The following is an 18,988-nucleotide window of genomic DNA, read 5'->3' as shown; positions in this document are numbered from 1 at the left end:
GGTTGCACTATATTGTGATCCAGTGGATGAAATATCTCATTCTGCTATTCAGATAAATAAAATCTTTAAAAAGAAGACATAGAGTAACCAAAAAATAATTAAATAAATAAAATCAGGATTCAACTATATATTGCTTACATGAAAATCCTTAATATCACTAATATTTAAGTCTAAGACACTCCAGAAGCTTATTAAGGAAAGACAAAAGCAGCATGTGTTGGATGTAGAAAAAATAAAATTCTTACACACTATTAATGAGATCGTAAGTCAGTACAAACACTGAGGAAAGCAGGGTGAAGTTTCCTTTAAAAACTAAAACATAGGATTGCCATGTTTCAGCAGTCCTAATGCTGGGTATATATCCAAGGAAAATGAAATCTGTTTTTCAAAAAGACATCTTTACACTATCATTCAAACAGCAGAGAAATGTCAGCAATCTAGGCTTAACCCATTGATGAATGGATAAAACCATATGGTCTGTGTGAAGAAGGAAAGACCTTTCATTATAGAGAGTTGAATTATTTGTAATAAATGTGGATGAGGGGCACTAGAACATGACCAGCTGTAAGGGTTCTCATAGCAGCCAGTTTTACTTCCAAATTGTTAAACCTTTCTGATAAAGATCATTGTTACTTCCAGAAATAAATACCAAGCTAAACCTAAGCATTTAACTTGTCACCCAAAGGGACTGAAATCAGCATATTAAAGAGCTATGTGCAATCCTGTGTATTTTATAGCTCCATTCAAAATAACCAGGATTTAGAACCAACTCAGATGTCCATGAAATGATGACTAGATAAAGAAAATGTGGTAAATATATATTCATATATGTTAATACATATAATATATAATTTTCATATGTAACATATTTTATGTTTAGTATATATGTATATATTTAGGACATCCTATTTGTATATATATAGGATTTCCCTTCCCATCTCTCAAAATTTCCTCATTTCCACAGATTCCCCCTATATTATGACATTAGTATAGTCCTTTATAAACAGTCACAATTCCATCATTCTGCTTTTTAAGTGCCCTGACATTGCAGCTATGGACAATGGCAGAGAATCCAGGATCCTATTGTCAAGATGTATTTAACAGCTTCATTGGGAGTCCAAGTTTTGATTTGGAAGTAGAGATGCATACTCCATTGTATCTTCACATCTGGAGATGATAGTCTCTATTACACAGTTACTATAACATTCACTGAAATGAAAAGCCACAAAATAAAATCAACAGCAGGAAGAAAGAAAAAACTTTACAGCAACATGAAGTTAAATGATACGCTACTGAATGATCAATGTGTCGCTAAAGAAATGAAAAAGAAAATCAAGAACCTTCTTGAAGAAGATGATGCTTCTGTATGACCTGTGAGACACTGAAGAAATTAATAAGAAAAAAAAACTTTTTTGAAGAAATGAAAATAAAAAGAAAAATTTCAAAACCCCTGAGATGTAACACAAATAGTACTGATCTTGTATTTTGCATGAAGGTTGCCTTATATCAGAGATTGATTTATTTCATTGAGCATAATGGTCTCTGGTTAGGACCATTTGGTTGCAAATGGTATAATTTCATTATTTTAATGGCAGAGGAGTGTTCCATGGAGTAGAGGAGTTTATCCACTCCTCTTTTGATGGGCTTCTGGATGATTTCCATGTCTTTGCTATTGTGCTATTGTAGATAATGCTGCTGTAAATATAGGATTACAGGTCTGTTTTTCATATGCAGATTTCATTTCCTTTGAATATCTTCCCATAATGGGATAGCTGGGTTACACAGCAGTTCTGTTTTCAGTTCTCTCAGCACTCTCCATACTGACTTCCACAGTGGTTGTTCTAGTCTACATGTCCATCAACAGTGAAGGAAAGTATCTTTATCCTCACATCCATGCCAGCAGGTGTTGTCAGTAGAATTCTGAATGCAGGCCGTTCTCTCTGGGGTTAGGTGGAACGTAAATGTGGTTTTCATTTGTATTACCCTGACATCTACCAAGTTGAGCATCATAGGTTAGCAGACTGGATCAAAAAATAAAACCCATCTATCTATTGCCTACAGGAGGTACACCTCACCAACAAAGGTATAAGAAAACTGACCGTAATAGGATGGAAAAAGATATTCCAGGATAATGGAAAGAAAGCATTCTTATATCAGATAATACATACTTTGATATGAATCACATTAAAGGAAATTTTAAAAAATGAGCACTGAAATGTCAGAATAAGTAGTAACATGAAACAAATATTAATGGATTTAAATGGAGAGATAGACTCTGCCACAAATATAGTGGGGGACTTTATATCTCATTAAAATTAATGGACAGATTGGGGAACAGCACTGGATGCTTTGAAAACCTTGAAAAACAAGTAGCTGTAAGACATGAAACTCTTCATGTCTGAGTGAGTACATGAGCTAGTGCCTTTGTGATACAATAAGCACAATCCAATGCCATGAAAGCATGGAGACACAGTGAGGCAGCTACCTGGGGAGAGCCTCTCATTACTCTTGTCCTCTTCCTGCCTTTTCAGGGCAGTGACAGGTCATGAACTCTCCAATTTGTGCTAGGAAATCAATGTATATACCATGGATAGGCCATTTTATACATGTCTACTAGGGTAAATTATGTAGCACTTACTTACATGTTCAAAAGCCTCTGCCCAGCTCCCCTGCACCAGCCTAATTCCTGTCCCTTGTTGTACACCTTTTCTGGATTCGAGTAAGTGAGCTGGCAACACGTAACTTCCTGTCCAACACTTCCTTGTGAATATTATCCAATGTCCTGTGCCTAGGCACCTCATCCTCAGAGATACGCCCTACAATAGCACCCATGTTGTAATTTCCTGAGTTTCTGTGTTGAAAACATCTTTATCACCCATTTCTCAATTTGCTTTGTTGATACAAGGACTTATGTAAATCATCTAATCAATGGGCATCTGGCTGCCCACATAGGCTCCTTCATTCTGATTCCTGTCTCCTGTGTTCATTTTGTGTTACAGCATTAGGTTAACCTGGTGTCTTAGTATATTTGGGCTCTGTGACAAAATTTGTACTGGATGCTAAAAACTCAGGTATTAATTTCTCACAGTTTTGGAGTGGAAAATCCATACTCAAGATGCTGGCAGATTTGACTCTTTAAAAAAAAGACATATATTTTTATTAAAAAGTCAGATATACAGAAAGGAAGATATTTCATCTGCTATTTCACACCACAACAGCCAGAGCTGTGCCGATCTAAAGCCAGGAGCCAGAAGCTTCTTCTGGATCAATGCCATGTGTGCAGGGTCCCAAGGATTTAGGCCATCATTGACTGCTGTCCCCGGCCACAAGCAGGGAGCTGGATGGGAAGCAGAGCCACAGAAACGCCCAGTACTAGTGATGAACTGTGCTTACTCTAGGAGTAGGAAGGATCACTATCTCTCCTCCCCTCCCCCCTCTCCTCCCCCCTCCCCTCCCCTCCTCCCCCCTCCCCTCCCCTCCTCTCCCCTCTCCTCTCCTCTCCTCCCCTCCCCTCCCCTCTCCTCTCCTCTCCTCTCCTCTGATCACTACCACTCACTTAATCTCTTAGAGGTTCTAGATTTTTTTCTACAATTTTTCTCGCAGGTGCACACAAACACTGACAGAGAAAGGGCATATAGGCACACAGGGAGAAGGATGTTGTCTTCAAGGCAAGAAGAAACATCTCAATAAAAGTCAAATCTAGGGTCCTGCATGGTAGCCCAGTGGCTAAAATCCTCACCTTGCATGTGCTGGCATTCCATGTGGGCACCAGTTCATGTTTATTTTTTGATCCAGTGTTGTGCTGGGCTATGTATGTGCATGGCCTTTGTAAGAACTTCTTCCCCTTTGTCTGTGATTATCTGAGGGGCTCTTATCCCTTCCTTCTTTCCTTCCTCCCTCCCTCTTCCTTCCTTCCTTCCTTCCTTCAGTCTTTCCTTCCTTTCTTCCTTCCTTTCTTTCCTTCCTTTCTTTCTTTTTCCTCTCCTCCTCTTCCTCCTTCTTTTTAGTTAGTTCTTTTACTTGTTTAATTTCATTAGAATGTCAGGGAGAGGGTGAAAGAGGTAGAGGTTCAGTCTGATCTACTTTCTAAATGTCCCAAACAGCTAATGCTTGGCCATGCCAAACCCAGCAGCCCAAACTCCATGTGAGCAGGGCTTATGTACTTGAGCCATCACCTGCTGTCTCCCAAGGTGCACATTAGCAGCAGGAGGAAAGCTGTTTCAGAGGACTCAAGAGGAAATTCTCTCCATCATAAGTTTTCCCATGCTGTCTTAATGTCTGCTATTATAATGCTTCTGGCTTTGATTTTATTTTTTTAAGAGTTATCTGGCTATTGGGTGTTTATTGTGTTTCCAAACAGTGTTAGGATCTTTTGCCCCTTTGTTTAAGAATGTCCTTAATATTTTATTGGTATCATATTAAATTATAAATTTGTTTGATAGTATTAATTCTTCCAATATCTATATTTGGAATGCTTTCCCAAGTTTTGTGTCTGTTTCTCTTGTTGGTTTTTTTTTCATTAATGTGTTGTGATTCTCATTCAGGATATCCCAAAATATCTTCAATGATCTATTGTGAATGGGATTGTTCTTTTTTGGATTTGTTGGGAATGAGACTGTTATTTCTAGTCCTTTCTCATACGTAGTGTTATTGGTATATATGAAAGCTATTGATATTGTGTATGTGTTGGCTTTATTGTGCAATTTTACTGAATTCTCTTGTGAGGACAAGCAGTCTCTTAGCAGAGTCTTTTTGCTCCTGTGTTTAAATAATCCTATCATTAGCAGGCAAGGATAACTTCACTTCCCTTTTGCATTTTGTACCACTGTTTCCTTTTTCTTGCTTATTTTCTCTGGCTAAAATTTGCCGAAGTGTGTTGAATAGGAATGGTGAAATAGAACATTCTTTCTGCCTCCAGTCTCGCTGGAAATGCTTTTTGAGTATTGCCTCATTTAATACGATACTGTCAGTGGGTTTGTCACAATGTGCCTTGACGTTGTTGAGATGCTCTCCTTCTATACTCAAGTATTGTAAAGGTTTTATCATGAGTGGCCAGTTCTCAATTTTATGATTAAACTATGGCCACTAAGGTCACTCTCTGATGAAGTAAAAGCTATCCCTCAGTGGGATTTCCAGAGATAATACAGGAATCCGCCAATTAAAAATGATGGTTTTGTTTTCCTACCATCCGTCCAAAGTCCAAAGTGCATTGCAGTGTAGAATGTTGATCAAAAGGTCAAAGATTAGTACAGATTATATAATGAGATGGCCCTGTTTTTATAAGGTCTTTGGATTTTTGCTTTGCATTGGACTTTCACGCACCTTGTCCATGGGTCTTCTAATTATTCTGGTGATTTGTCTTTCTTGTGTGATTCTCCTCTCTTTGTGGAGGCAGAGCCATGGCAAGAGGAAGCTCCCACCTGGCCCCACTCCTCTCCCAATTGTTGGAAATCTTTTACAGCTAAATAATAAGAATATCAGCAAATCTTTAAGCAGGGTAAGTATGATTCATTTTCTCTCAGTTGTAAGCAAAGTCAGTCTGATAACAGGGAAAGATTATGAAGGAAATATTGAGGGTATGCCAAGCCTGTAATCTGTATGCCTGGAAGGATGATGATTGTACAGTGTGTGTGCACAGATGCAGATCAGCTTCTCATTCAGATGCTATGGAAAAAGGTCTTTTTAATGATTGTTGAAATTGAAGAAGCGAGGTAGTAACTGTTCATATTACAACTCCCTTGGAGTAATTAATTTTTATGTAGTCTAATTTATATGAACATGGTTTAAGTTTAAAAATTCTAGTGGGCCTGGCACAATGGCCTAGCAGCTAAAGTACCCCCCTTGAAAGTGCCAGGATCCCATATGGGAGCCATGGGATTCTAATCCTGGCAGCTCCACTCGTCCTCCAGCTCCCTGCTTTTGGCCTGGGAAAGCAGGCAGGACGGCCCAAAGCCTAGGGACCCTGCACCCTTGTGGGAGACCTGGAGGAAGTTCCTGCCTCCTGGCTTCAGATCGGCACAGCACATGCTGCTGCAGTCACTTGAGGTGTCAATCATCGGATAGCAGATCTTCCTCTCTGTCTCTCCTCCTCTCTGTATAGCTGGCTTTGCAATAAAAATAAATAAATCTTTTTAAAAAGTAAAAAAAAAAATGAAAATTCCACTAACTTGGTTCCATATGGGCATCCCATGTGGGCACTGTTTTGCACCTGGGTGTTTCCCTTTTATTCCAGTTCTCTGCTTATTGCTACATAAAACTGCCCAAATTCTTAGCCCCCTGCAACCACATGGGAGACCCCCAAAAAGTTCCTAACTTTAGGTTTTGGACCAGGCAAATATCAGCCATTGTGGCCATTTGAGTGGCAATCAGTAAACAGATCTCTCTCTGTCTTTTCTTCTATCTCTGTAACTCATGCTTTCCCATAAAAAAATAATAAATCTATAAAAAAAATCTATGAAGTTCCTATGATCTTTGCTGCATGAATTAGCCAATGCTGTCTAGGGTACAAGTTATCCACATAGTAGCAACTATCTGAAACTTGAGGAAAGAAAAAAGTCTTTTCTCAAGACAATGTGCTTTCATAGCTCTGTCCTTGCTTACCCTTTCTTCCTGTGTTGGGGACTGGATTTTAGGAGACTGTGTCTGCACTTTAGCTCATATGCTTGTAGCAGAAGTCAAAGCATATATTTGTTGCTCCTACTTCAGTATTGTAATGTAAATATATAATATGATAGTAAGAGCACCAACATATTCTCCATTACTAATAAATGTAGGATCACTGGTGGCAAAATTACCATGTAGAAGAGGAATAAAAATAGATAATTATGAGGTGTACAACATCTGTTTTCTTTTCATGAAGGAAGGAGAAACTCTTTACAATAATAGAATAGCATGAAAAGGTTACTACGGTACTATTATCAAGGACATAGACCCTGTCACATAGTACGACCTTAGTATGGATAAATGTTGGTGGCAAAAATCATAACAGTACTGATGATAAAGTGATAATACTATTACAATTAATCTATGGTCTTAAAAGTTGAACCGTTTTGTGTTGGGTCAATGAATATTGAAATATTTCAATAACATTAAAAGTGTTTCCATCCGTGATCTACATTTAACTTTTTCATTCTCTACCTCTCTTCAAGCTTGCAAAAGAGTATGGACCTGTTTTCACCCTATATTTTGGAATGAAGCCCACTGTAGTGTTGTATGGATATGAAGCCGTGAAAGAAGCCCTGATGGATCGGGGAGAGGAGTTTTCTGGCAGAGGGCCTTTCCCAGTGTTAGACAGAGTTGCCAAAGGGTTAGGTAAGCTTTTGTTTGGAGAACATGCTTGAGTTTGAGGGACACAAAGATTCAATATAGGCTAAAGCATTGAGAAATTATAAACATTTAGAGGAATTTATGACATGCATTTTTTATTTATCTGTGGTGTGTATTCATTCTATATGACATACTTAATGTTTTGTAAAATCTATTCATGTGAAAAAGTGCTTCCAGTAAGCATAAAATTTGCGATTTCAAGCCACCAGACCATTAATGCTGTGTAAATTTTGTCTAAGAACAGATAATTGAAATGATGATCTCTTATTACATAGAAATTAAGAGGAAATGAAGTACACATGAATGATGATGTAATTGTCCCTTCCCTAAATATGTAGCTTCCTGATGTGACCCATGGATACTGAGAGGATATTTTAGAAAGTTTGGATCATATACAAGGAATGATTGTAAGTTTGGTATATTTCCAGCCTTTCCTTCAATTGTGTCTTCTTCTCAAAAGGCCTGAAAAATGTTGGACTCCAATCAAATGCAACGCCTAATGTTAGATATAGCTTGATAAGAGAATTGAGAAGGAACACATAGGCGATGGAGTTTGAAATTGATATTAGATTTTAAGTTAATATGTATGTGAACTATTTTCCATTTATTCCCTGTCAACTTTCCAGTCATCTGCCAATGAATGAAGAAGAGTTTAGTAATATGTAAAATCAGGAGTCCTGATCATAGAATATTGAAAGAAGGCGGCAGGAGAATTAGTTCTCAATGGAAATCCCTTAAGTTAACACTAGTGGGTATAGTTGATTCTTTGCCTGTGTGTCCATATCATTTATTGAGATGAGGATTTTACCTCTAATTCATGACCTTGCCTGATACTCACCATGTGTTTGTTCCTTAAACCCCAACAGGCATTGTATTCAGCAGTGGAGAAATATGGAAGGAAACCCGGCGATTTTCCCTCACAGTTTTGCGAAATATGGGGATGGGAAAGAAAACTGTTGAAGACCGAATTCAAGAGGAAGCCTTGTGTCTGATAGAAGAATTAAGAAAAACTAACGGTGCATACTTTTTTTTTTAACATAATCAACACTAGTGTTTGAGTATTAACAGTAGTTAAAAATGATACGGCAGCTCAAATACAACAGAAATTCACTTTACTTCACATAAGAGGGGAAAGAGTTGAAGCAGTTGGCACAACAGCCTTTTTAGAACCCTATCGAGGGACCCCCTTGATATCTTCCACATTGGGCTTCTTGTGTTATGTACGGTTCTTGCCATTTCTTTGGTTAAGTGTGAGTAGTATTTAGACCAGCAGTGAAAGTGGCACAAAATAATTCTATCATATTCATGAGCCATAGTTTTGTTACTGGTGTCATACTTATGTGTAAGAGGGTTTGAGAAATATCACCTATGAGCCCAGAAAAAGATATCGTGGTTGTTTCAAGTCCTAGCTAGACTCCCCCTCAAAAATTAGCTAGGACTTGAAACAATACTAGTATGGGAACACTAGTATAGCTAGACTCCCCCTCGACTGTAGTTATTGTATTTTCACCTCTAGGTCAAGCAGTCTGTTAAGCAGTTTGTGAGGTACTATTTTTCCTTCATTTTGGTGGGTGGTTTGTTGGCTCTAATGTTTTGGCTCTGGCTTTTTATTTTGCTTTCAGCGTTTTAAGTATGCCTTCTTATTTTTTGTCTGCTGAGCAATCTGTAGATACTCTAGTGGGAATTACACATGGTACTTTTCTCTTGCTAATTTTAGAAATCTGTTTGTGTGGAACTTTTGACAATCTATCATATGCCTTGCAGAGGATCTTTGAGTTTCATTGATTTGACAGTTTATGAGCTTGACACATCTGGCTCTTCCCAACTCTACCAAAATATGTAAAGTATTCGATTATCTGCAGTACTGCATTAAAGCTGCTTTCTATTTTTCCCCATCTTTTCTCACTTAACTGTTCATAGTGTGTGAAGTATTTGTTGGTTTAGTGGTATTCTACAACTCCTAAAAGCTTTCCTCACGCTCGTTCATGCTCTATTATTATTTTTTGCTCCATGACATTTCAGAACAGTGTCCTAGGGCCCAGAAAATCTCTTGTCTTCTCAGTATAGTCATGTTGAATATTTCATTAGTACCTTTTATTTCAGGTATTAAAATCATGCTGCTACGGGACTTCTATTAGTTTTTCCTTCTATTATCTATTTCTTTGTTGAACTCCTTATCCAGATTCAGGAATGTCTTTTTGATTTCTTCAGTTTTCCATCTAATCACCTTACATGTCACTGAGGTTCTTTAAATGATTTCTTTGAGTTCCATTTCAGGTGATTCAATTTTTTTTTTCTCTGATGTCAGGTATCAGAGAATTGCTGTATTTATTTGGTAGTGTCATTTATCCCTGCTCTTTTATGTGGCTTAAATTCCTTCTTTTGGTAAAGAATGGAGACCTTGAGTTTTCTTTTTCTCTGTTTAAGGTTAAGTCATTCATATGTTAACTGAGGGAGAAGATATAGATGATAATATTTAAGATCTTTAAAATATATCATTAGCAAACATCAAAAGGTGGAATAATTTTTATTATATATAGAAGTCTATTTCCAAAGCTACAACATAGTTTTTCAAGTATCCTAATATAATCCTTTCATTATTTTCTTCTTCAAGGAAAAATATACTTTGTTTTCAATTTTAAAAAAAACACTGACATTCATTTATTGATTTTTACTAGGGCATTCTGTGCACTTAATAAGAGTATTCACACAGAACGTTAACTTCCACAATTTAAAAATATTTTAATGACTTCCTTTCAAATACTTTCCTTTTTGTATATTTTTAATAAATGAAAAAGGATGTGAATAAGGAACTAATTAGGGGAAATTAACAAATAAACTTGGATGGCACAGATAGTTTTTTGGGGTATTGTGATTTTGTGGCAGACATATGGAGTTTATATTTATGATAATTTGTCAAGGTAATCACCATTCTCAACTAAGATTGTCAATTTAAAATCTATGGGAACTGTGCACTAACTTTGACTCTATTTTCCTTAGGAGCTCCCTGTGATCCTGGCTTACTTCTGTTCTGTGTTCCCTGCAATGTGATCTGCTCCATTATTTTTAACAATCGTTTTGACTATGGTGATGAGAAATTTCAAAGCTTGATTAAATATTTTCATGAAAACTTTGCACTTTCAGCCACTAGGTGGATACAGGTAAAGTGAGGATGTCTTTAAATAAAACATTATTTTATATCAAGTCAAGGTGTGCTAAATAATGTTTTTCGAAGTAGTACTTGCAAGCAATCATTAAGTTATCGAATCAGTTTGGTGCAAGGAAATATCATTGAAGGCATAAAGTAGATGAGAAGGAAAATAACGTATCAGAATCTTTCATTTACAATAAGATGTTTTTGAGACTTTTTCTTAGTTTTTATTTAAAGGGAAGATGTGTAAAATTTCTTTTTTTTTTTTATTAATTGCATTGCATTATGTGACACAGTGTTATAGGCACTGGGATTCCCCCCACCACTCCCCGAACCCTCTCCCCATGGTGGATTTCTCCACCTTGCTATATTACCACAGTTCAAATTCAGTTGAGATTCTTTCATTGGACGTATTTACAAGCATTAAAGAATTGTATGAGCTAACAAAACTCCATGGAGTTCAAAAAGTGAAACATGTGTTTTAATGTGGGAAGACTCCCAAAGATAGTCTACACTCTGGTTATCTGGATCAAACTATGAGTACTTGAAACTATTTAGAATATTCTTTAAGGCAATTGAGGCAAACACCAATCTACATATGAAATCTCTACTTCTTCTCTGTAAGTTCTTTGATTCATAGTAACATCTTATATAAATTGATTTGGTGATGATTTTAAGTCACTAAGATGTTGTCTGAAGCAATGTCAGGTGAATGTACATGTTCATGTGGAAAGAAAATACTAAATATATACTAAATATACTAAATATATACTAAATATACTAAATATAACAAACTAAGTAATGTAGGTACTGCCTTAGTCTCTGATGCACCGTTTTTTTTTTTTTTCATTACATCAGAAGAGCATGAGTACTAAGTTTTTAGACAGTTCCTTGGAGAAATATGCATAAAATTGGCTCCTAGCTCTGATACCACTAGATTGTCTTTGAACTGTTGGCTGGCTTTTGTGAATCTCAGTATTCTCATGTGAACAGAGAAGGCACCAAGACAATTCCTGAATCCCTTCAGATGTGGCTGGAAACTGAACAAAAAGTGGTCTTTTTTTTTTTCTTTACCGTATCCTTCAAATTACCATGTTCCACCGCAGAAAGCAAGTCCAACTCATCTTTATCAACTCAGCACACAGCAAAGTATTTGTGACACATAACAAGAGACTGCTGTGAGCTGTTTAAAGTGAACTAACAAAGAATTCTGTCATCTTTCAGCTCTACAACAGTTTTCCCATGTTACATTATCTCCCAGGAAGTCATCACCAGTTATTTAAAAACGTTGCTGCCCAGATCAAGTTTATTTCGGAAAAAGTACAAGAACATCAACAATCTCTGGATGTCAATGATCCTCGGGACTTTATTGACTATTTCCTGATTAAAATGGAAAAGGTAGAATGGGATTTGGGTTTTCCACCTTATATTGTGGGTAATAAGATTCAGATGAACAAAAAGCTACCTCATGAAGTTTTGTTTATTCCTTGTGCAAATGTTGACATGTTTTAAAATTCTAGAAGGTATTATACTGATAATGTAAAAACCAGTTTCTTATTTGGTGGCAAATGGAAAAAGCACAAAACACAGAGACATATATATATATGTATATTTTGCTGAACGATAATAATATGTCTTTGTAAATAAAATAAGTTCCATGGATAGAATATGTAACAAAGAAAATTAATTTCCTAAATGTGTTTGTTATGTGTGATTATTTTGTGTTAACACCGATGACTTTAGTTTATCATGAAATACTCATATGTCTTTGCTAGGAAAAACATAAGGAACAGTCTGAATTTACCATGGAAAACTTGCTCATTACTGTATGGGATGTGTTCAGTGCGGGCACAGATACAACGAGCACCACCATAACTTTTGGACTCTTGCTCCTGTTGAAGCATCCTGAGATTGCAGGTATGGTCATCGATGTCAGACAGGATGAATTTTCAGATAGAATTAGAAGAAAGCATTGATACCTGTACTAACCTTCAATCACTAGAGAATGAGCAAGGAAAATATCTCAGGGCTTAATTAATTAATTAAAATTAGATCATCTATTAAACATGGGATAGAGCTGACAACCCCACAACCAAGCCTGGAGGGCAGAGAACATTCTTCTGCTGTGACAAGCTGCAGAATCCCTGATCAGGGTCAGGAGGGGTGTAAGAACAATACTGCTTTTAGGAGCTGGAGAGAGAAATTTTCCCTCTTTCCCGGAAAAGATCTGGCTTCATAGTCTTCTGTGAGTCTTCAGATAAGTATATATTTTTAAATAGTATTTCTAGCCAGATGCACTCACAATTAAAATGTTTCCTAGACAGAAAACCAAACTCAGTTTCCCAAAAAGGTTTCAATCTACAGTAAATTATTTTTATATAACCTTCTTGAATGACTTTGCACAAAATTTCACTTAAAAGCTTATTTTAGTAAATACAACTTTTCTTTATTTTTGACATTTTTTACTAAGTATTCATGTCATCCAATATTTCTTCACTACAATAACATGTTTTGTTGTTTGGAGCGCTAAGACACTAACACTATGAAGTTACTTCCCTGATATCAACTTTTTTTTTACTTTGAAGTTAATCGTTAATTATTTTTTGCTTTTTTAAAAAGAGTTATTTCATTTTTTTAACTGGAAAATCAGATAAAAAAGAGAAGAGACAAAGAGAAATATCTGCCCACTGGTTTATTCCTCAAGTGGCTACAATCCCCGGAGCTGAGCTGATCTGAAGCCAGGAGCCAGGAGCTTCTTCTAGCTCTCTCACATGGATGCAGAGTCCCAAGGCTTTGGGCCATCCTTGACTGTTTTCCCAAGCTACACGCTGGGAGCTGGAATGGAGCAGACAGGATATGAACCGGCACCCATATGGGATCCTAGTGCATGTAAGGCAAGGATTTAGCCACTAAACTATTGTGCTGGGTCCCATGGATTGCTTTTAAATACAATCTAGAAACACATCCTCAAAAATTTCTTTGCTGGATCCTATACGATGTAGTATTTAGATGCCCCTCTCACAAGACATAGCCTCCCTTGAACCAAATAGCCACACTAGCTTTTCAAAGACCTAGGGTGATTATGACTGAAAACAGTAATACAGAAAAACAACAACAACAAAACCAGGATTAGAGTCTTGATACTGGTTTTATGATAACAGTTTTATGTGTTTATTGTAAGACTCATGAGGCTCACTTCCCATGAGCTTTGTATCTGCCTTGGAGCTACAATTCTGCTTCATTTTCCTGTTATTGGATAGAAACACTTAATTTATCCACTTCATGTATCATACCACAGTGTGATATTGTGTAATCTATTAAGAAAAATTGACTTTAAATCCAACGCCTGCCCTGCCAGCTAAAGCCCAGGAAGAGATTGAGCGTGTGATCGGCAGACACCGGAGCCCCTGCATGCAGGACAGGAGCCGCATGCCCTACACGGATGCTGTCATCCATGAGATCCAGAGATACGTTGACCTGGTTCCTAATAATGTTTCCCACGCAGTGACTCGGAGCATTGAGTTTAGAGGATACCACATTCCAAAGGTGATATGCATTTTTTCTTCTCTTCCTCAAGAATCATAGGCTTTCAGTTGTTGCAGTAGTAGTTATTGATTGCCTAACCTTCCAGGTAGTTTATACTATTGTAGAAGTGTAATGGTACTAACTACCACAGATACAAGATTTTAAGTACACAGATAATTCCACACTGCTTGTCCACTAGTCTTTTTTTCTATCTCTGTTTCCAGTGTCAGACTTTATGACTCCTAACAGTTAACCAGTATGATATCGTCCTGCTTTCTTCCTTACTACCCATCTAACATCTTCATTTATTTGTAAAACATCCAGTTCAATACTCTCCTGCCTCCCTACTGTGTTAAAGAACATGCAGCCCAGGGCCTGGCGGCCTGGTGGCCTAGCGGCTAAAGTCCTCACCTTGAACGCGCCAGGATCCCATATGGGTGCTGGTTCTAATCCCAGCAGCTCCACTTCCCATCCAGCTCCCCACTTGTGTCTTGGGAAAGCAGTTGAGGACAGCCCAATGTTTTGGGATCCTGCACCCACGTGGGAGACCTGGAGGAAGCTCCTGGCTTCGGATTGGCACAGCACCTGCCATTACGCTCACTTGGGGAGTGAATCATCGGACAGAAGATCTTCCTCTCTGTTTCTCCTCCTCTCTGTATATCTGACTTTTCAATAAAAATAAATAAATCTTTAAAAAAATAAAAAACAAATGCAGCGCAACAGATTGGTATTGTTACCAACCCCAAGGTACTCTCGGTTTCAGAACAGTACTTAGAGATGCTCTTTTTCTTTATTAGAAAGTCGGGCATACAGAGGGAAAGAAAGACAGGAAGATATCCGAAGCCAGGAGTCAGGAACTTCCTCAAGGTCTCCCATTCAGGTGTAGGGTCCCAAGGCGTTGGACCGTCCTTGACTGCTTTCCCAGGCCACAAGCAGGGAGCTGGATGGGAAGCATGGAATTAGGATTAGAACTGGTGCCCATATGGGATCCCAGCATGTTCAAGGCGAGGACTTGAGCCGCTAGGCCATGGCACTAGGCCCAATATATTAGTGAAGTTTTAATAACAATAATAAATCTTAGGAGAATTGAAACAGTACTCCCACCTTTCAAGAATATATGACAATTTATTTAAAAGAACACTAGTGGGAGGAATCTGAGGGGAAATCCCTGTGCATATGGGACCAAGTTACAAAAAATAAAATAATAAATAAAAACAAAACAGAATATGAGACGCAAAAACAGTATAAAATATATCCACATTTGATGTTTGGACTTTTATTCGCTTTAAGTAGTGTAAAATTGCTAAACATTTAACAGGAAGTATGTTGTCAATTTTTCTTGTTCACAGGAAAGAGATATATATTAGAATGTTTAACCCGTGGTGCCACAATTCCAGCCACTGATTGATTTTATTCAGTTATATGGAACAAGTAAATTCCTTTCTTGATGTTTCTTTCTCAACATGTTTAAATCAATTGTTTAGATCAGAATTTTCCGATTTTAGTTCAAGTCCTCCTGTTACAACTCTGCTTGTATGATTGTCTATCAGGGCACAGAAATATTACCATCTCTGACTTCTGTCCTGTATGATGACAAAGAGTTTCCCAACCCTGAGAAGTTTGACCCTGGCCATTTCCTGGATGCAAGTGGCAATTTCAAGAAGAGTGACTACTTCATGCCTTTCTCCACAGGCAAGCAAACTTTCTTTTCTCTAGATTTAACTATTATTGGAAAGGGAAATTTACAGAGAAAGCAAGAAAGAGAGAGAGAAATCTTCATCCACTGATTTATTCCCACTAATGGTCATCATGGGAGTAGCTAACATGCTTGTAGCCAGGATCCAAAAGCCACTCATGGGTCTGCCTTCTGGGTTCAGGGTCCCAAAGATCTCAGCCATCCCACACTATTACCCAGGCTACACGTATGAAGCTGGTTTGTAAACAAAACAAACAGGATGTAAACCAGTGCAAAAATGATATACCAGCACTTGCAATCAGAGAATTAGCTAGATCCACTAAGGGCCAAGGTAACATTCCTTTTCATCTCCATGGCAGATGAGATGAAGTTAGACTTTTCAAGCAGGCTCCTCTGAACTTGCCATGAGGATAGAGGAGCTGCCTTTTGCATGAGTTGGAATCATCACTTCTAAGGCCCAGGCAGTTTTTCCTTGGGATGCAGGCAGCATTCAAAGTGTCTGCTTCCTGATGAATTCTGAAATTTTCAAACTCCTAGAATACCAGTCCTATCAAGGCTCTCCTCATCAACTCCTAGAAGCCAGTTCACTCAGTACAGTATCCTGAGCTTGCCACATGTAGCAATCCCTTGCACTCATTCAAAAATAGCAAAGTGAGTGGGAAACAAGTGCCTCCTATAAGAGAAAGAGGAACAATCAGACTATGTGACTCAAGCATGAGGAATGGTTTATGGAGGCTCCAGACTTAGGCAAAGTATGCACTCAGAAGCAAGCATACTTGTTCATAGGGAAATTGTCATGGAGAAAGTAATGCATTTGAATCATCCCTCAATTTGTAAGAGATCCAGGAAGAAACAGTTGCCATAGTTATTAAGATTTAAATGATCAGTTTACTGAACAGAGTTTCTTTAGATGGGGTTGGGGAAATGGAAGTAAAGATGCGGAGAAGCAGTGAAGACTCATTCCATGAGGAAGATGAACCCATCCTGGTTCTGTAGGGTCACAGGAAGGAGGGTGGCCCTGAAACCTGGGTAGACCGTTAGCTCAAGGGAGTTGATGTCTTCCAGGAGATGAATCTTTGTGAAGATGAATATGGACATCTTCACAATATGGATGATAGGGTTGAGAGAGTAAATAGTCTGGCCTTTCTAGAATCTGGTCTTCTGAATTGATTCATAATCCAAAGGGGAAATTATATCAATGTTATCAATGTTATGTTGGCTGTGCACAGTAAGGCTAAAATGACAAATACAGGCGCATCTAGACAGAGATAGAATGGAGAGTTTTCAGTATAATCCAAAAGAAGACTAATAGGCAGACTGCAAGGTGAGGACTTTTTCTACATAAGTAACTGAAACATTAGCAGAAATAAGACTTTTGCTCTTGACTGGGAAAAACACAAATTTCTCTTGAGAGACCTTTCATAGTGCAGTCCCAGGAGTGCGTGCAATGTTTGTAGATGATCCCTAACAAGCCACGGCTTATCCATGCCTTTTCTGCCTACCTTATTTGGAGCCAGACCAACTTTTGTCCTGATCCTTTTGCTATCATTGAAAGCAGATTTTTGCATTTTTCCTTAACATATCTACTCCAGGAGTCAGATTAGTTACTTTTAAACATTTTAACATTTTACAATCAACATTTAACATTTTAAACATTTACATTTAACATTTTACATTTATCGTTTTAAAATGTACCATAGTGGTTATATCATTGATTTGTTGAATAGGTAAGGTAGGTGTCTGTATACCAATGGTGCATTATAGATATTATAATGCAATCTATGATGCCTGGGTTGAATCAAAAACCGTATGCAGTTTATCTAGCAGTGGGACACAGGGGAACAGCTCTCCCATTAAAGGAAGCATAAGAGTCTGAGATAAACTGCAGGTGGCCAGTATATTTGGTTTCTGGTGCATGGTCAGTAACTGTTGAATGTGGAGGAGCTGATGGAAGGAGTCAAAGGGCTAGAGCCTCCTGGATGGTTTGGGGGGATTTCACGGACAGGTTCACATTTCCAATTCAAAAATACAAAGTGACTATAATGAATAAAACTAATAATGTTCCTATCACATGAAATAATACATAAAAATACATAAGATTCTTTCTAAACTATTCAAATTAGGGCAAATAAAAATAAAATAGAATGAGAAAAATGTGACTACATATGACTTTTATAAGATATGGCTTTTGTTTCTGATACTTCTATATTTTGTAAGCTTTTGAAAACTGTTTCATTGGGTGTGTGACAAGACTGAGATATGCTTCTGAGTACAATTGTGTGGAAAATAAAGCTGTTGTTGTATTTTGGGTCAGAGGTGGAAAAGCATTGTGTTTACATCATGCCAATTTGGATGTGTGTGTGAGAGTGTGTGTGTGTGTGTGTGTGTGTGTGTGTGTGTGTGTGTGTGTAAGTGTGGGGGTGTGTGTAAAAAGGAGCACTGGCAAGCCTCAGCACAGTAGTCCTAAGGGGTTGCACATAATATATTTATTCCCAGGACATATACACATTAACACGTGCTGAGGAAATGAAGCTACCTTTCTGTCAAAGCAGAAGTGAATTTGATCATCAGCTTCTAATTAGTATCTTTATTGATTTCACGGTTATCTGTGTCTACTATGTGTATCGTTAATGTTGTGTCTCTTTTAGGAAAAAGAGCTTGTGTGGGAGAGGGCCTGGCCCGCATGGAGCTGTTTTTAGTCCTGACCACCATCTTGCAGCATTTCACCTTAAAATCACTGGTTGATCCAAAGGATATCGACACCACTCCAGTGAATAAAGGGTTTATCTCTGTTCCACCCTCCTATGAGCTGTGCTTTGTTCCCATTTAAAGAAAATAACTGACCCCATCCGAGCAAGTCAAATGGTTTCAGGCATGCGTCATGTGTTACCCATCCTCACCATTGAGAAGACCTGAGAAGAACATCGCTAAGCATGTCTTCTCAAGTCTTCTGTCCCTCAAACTCCATTTGTTGATTTCACCAATGCATAAAGGCACAGTTTCATCCTCAATAAAATTCTCCTGATAATAAAACCTGGAATTCATAAATTGCATTGCCTTGGTGGTGTGTACCTAGTGAAAACACATTATAACTTCCATGTTCTATTTTATCAACATTAAGAATGAGGAAGAATGTTTGCAGCCCAGTAGTTAAGATGCCTTCAGGACACCCACATCCTGTACTGATGCCCTCAACCCCTGTTCTCTTTCAAGTAAATAGGTAGATGTTTTTAGCAAGAGGAAGAGAGAGAGAGACAGAGATCATACAATTGCTATTTCACACCCAGGAT

The 18,988-nt window shown here is 37.8% G+C and overlaps 1 protein-coding gene across 2 annotated transcripts; it reads left to right on the top strand.

The window, feature by feature from the left end:
• Positions 1-5,288: 5,288 nt before the first annotated feature.
• On the top strand, positions 5,289-18,731 carry LOC121164007 (cytochrome P450 2C3-like). 2 transcript variants are annotated; one of them, XM_040991835.1, is made up of 9 exons: positions 5,289-5,497; positions 7,149-7,311; positions 8,193-8,342; positions 10,327-10,487; positions 11,702-11,875; positions 12,253-12,394; positions 13,836-14,023; positions 15,553-15,694; positions 18,347-18,731. In XM_040991835.1, the coding sequence occupies exons 1-9, from the start codon at positions 5,330-5,332 to the stop codon at positions 18,526-18,528; spliced, it is 1,470 nt and encodes a 489-aa protein (XP_040847769.1). In that variant the 5' UTR covers positions 5,289-5,329; the 3' UTR covers positions 18,529-18,731. The 2 variants fall into 2 exon arrangements, with proteins under 2 accessions (XP_040847769.1, XP_040847770.1); XM_040991836.1 differs by lacking the exon at positions 11,702-11,875.
• The last annotated feature ends 257 nt before the right edge of the window (positions 18,732-18,988 follow it).

Source organism: Ochotona curzoniae, unplaced genomic scaffold (genome assembly GCF_017591425.1).
Source record: "Ochotona curzoniae isolate NIBS_2020 unplaced genomic scaffold, NIBS_Ocur_1.0 contig_66, whole genome shotgun sequence".
Lineage (NCBI taxonomy): Eukaryota > Metazoa > Chordata > Mammalia > Lagomorpha > Ochotonidae > Ochotona > Ochotona curzoniae.
The sequence above is the reverse complement of the archived record's forward strand: the minus strand, read 5'-3'. Positions and strand labels throughout refer to the sequence as shown.

Excerpts from the sequence above, each read along its gene's own strand:
- LOC121164007 (XM_040991835.1), top strand. The coding sequence starts at position 5,330 with ATGGGTCTTCTAATTATTCTGGTGATTTGTCTTTCTTGTGTGATTCTC. Across the intron at positions 8,343-10,326 it reads AGAATTAAGAAAAACTAACG|GAGCTCCCTGTGATCCTGGC; the intron begins GTGCATACTTTT and ends TATTTTCCTTAG. Across the intron at positions 12,395-13,835 it reads GAAGCATCCTGAGATTGCAG|CTAAAGCCCAGGAAGAGATT; the intron begins GTATGGTCATCG and ends CTGCCCTGCCAG.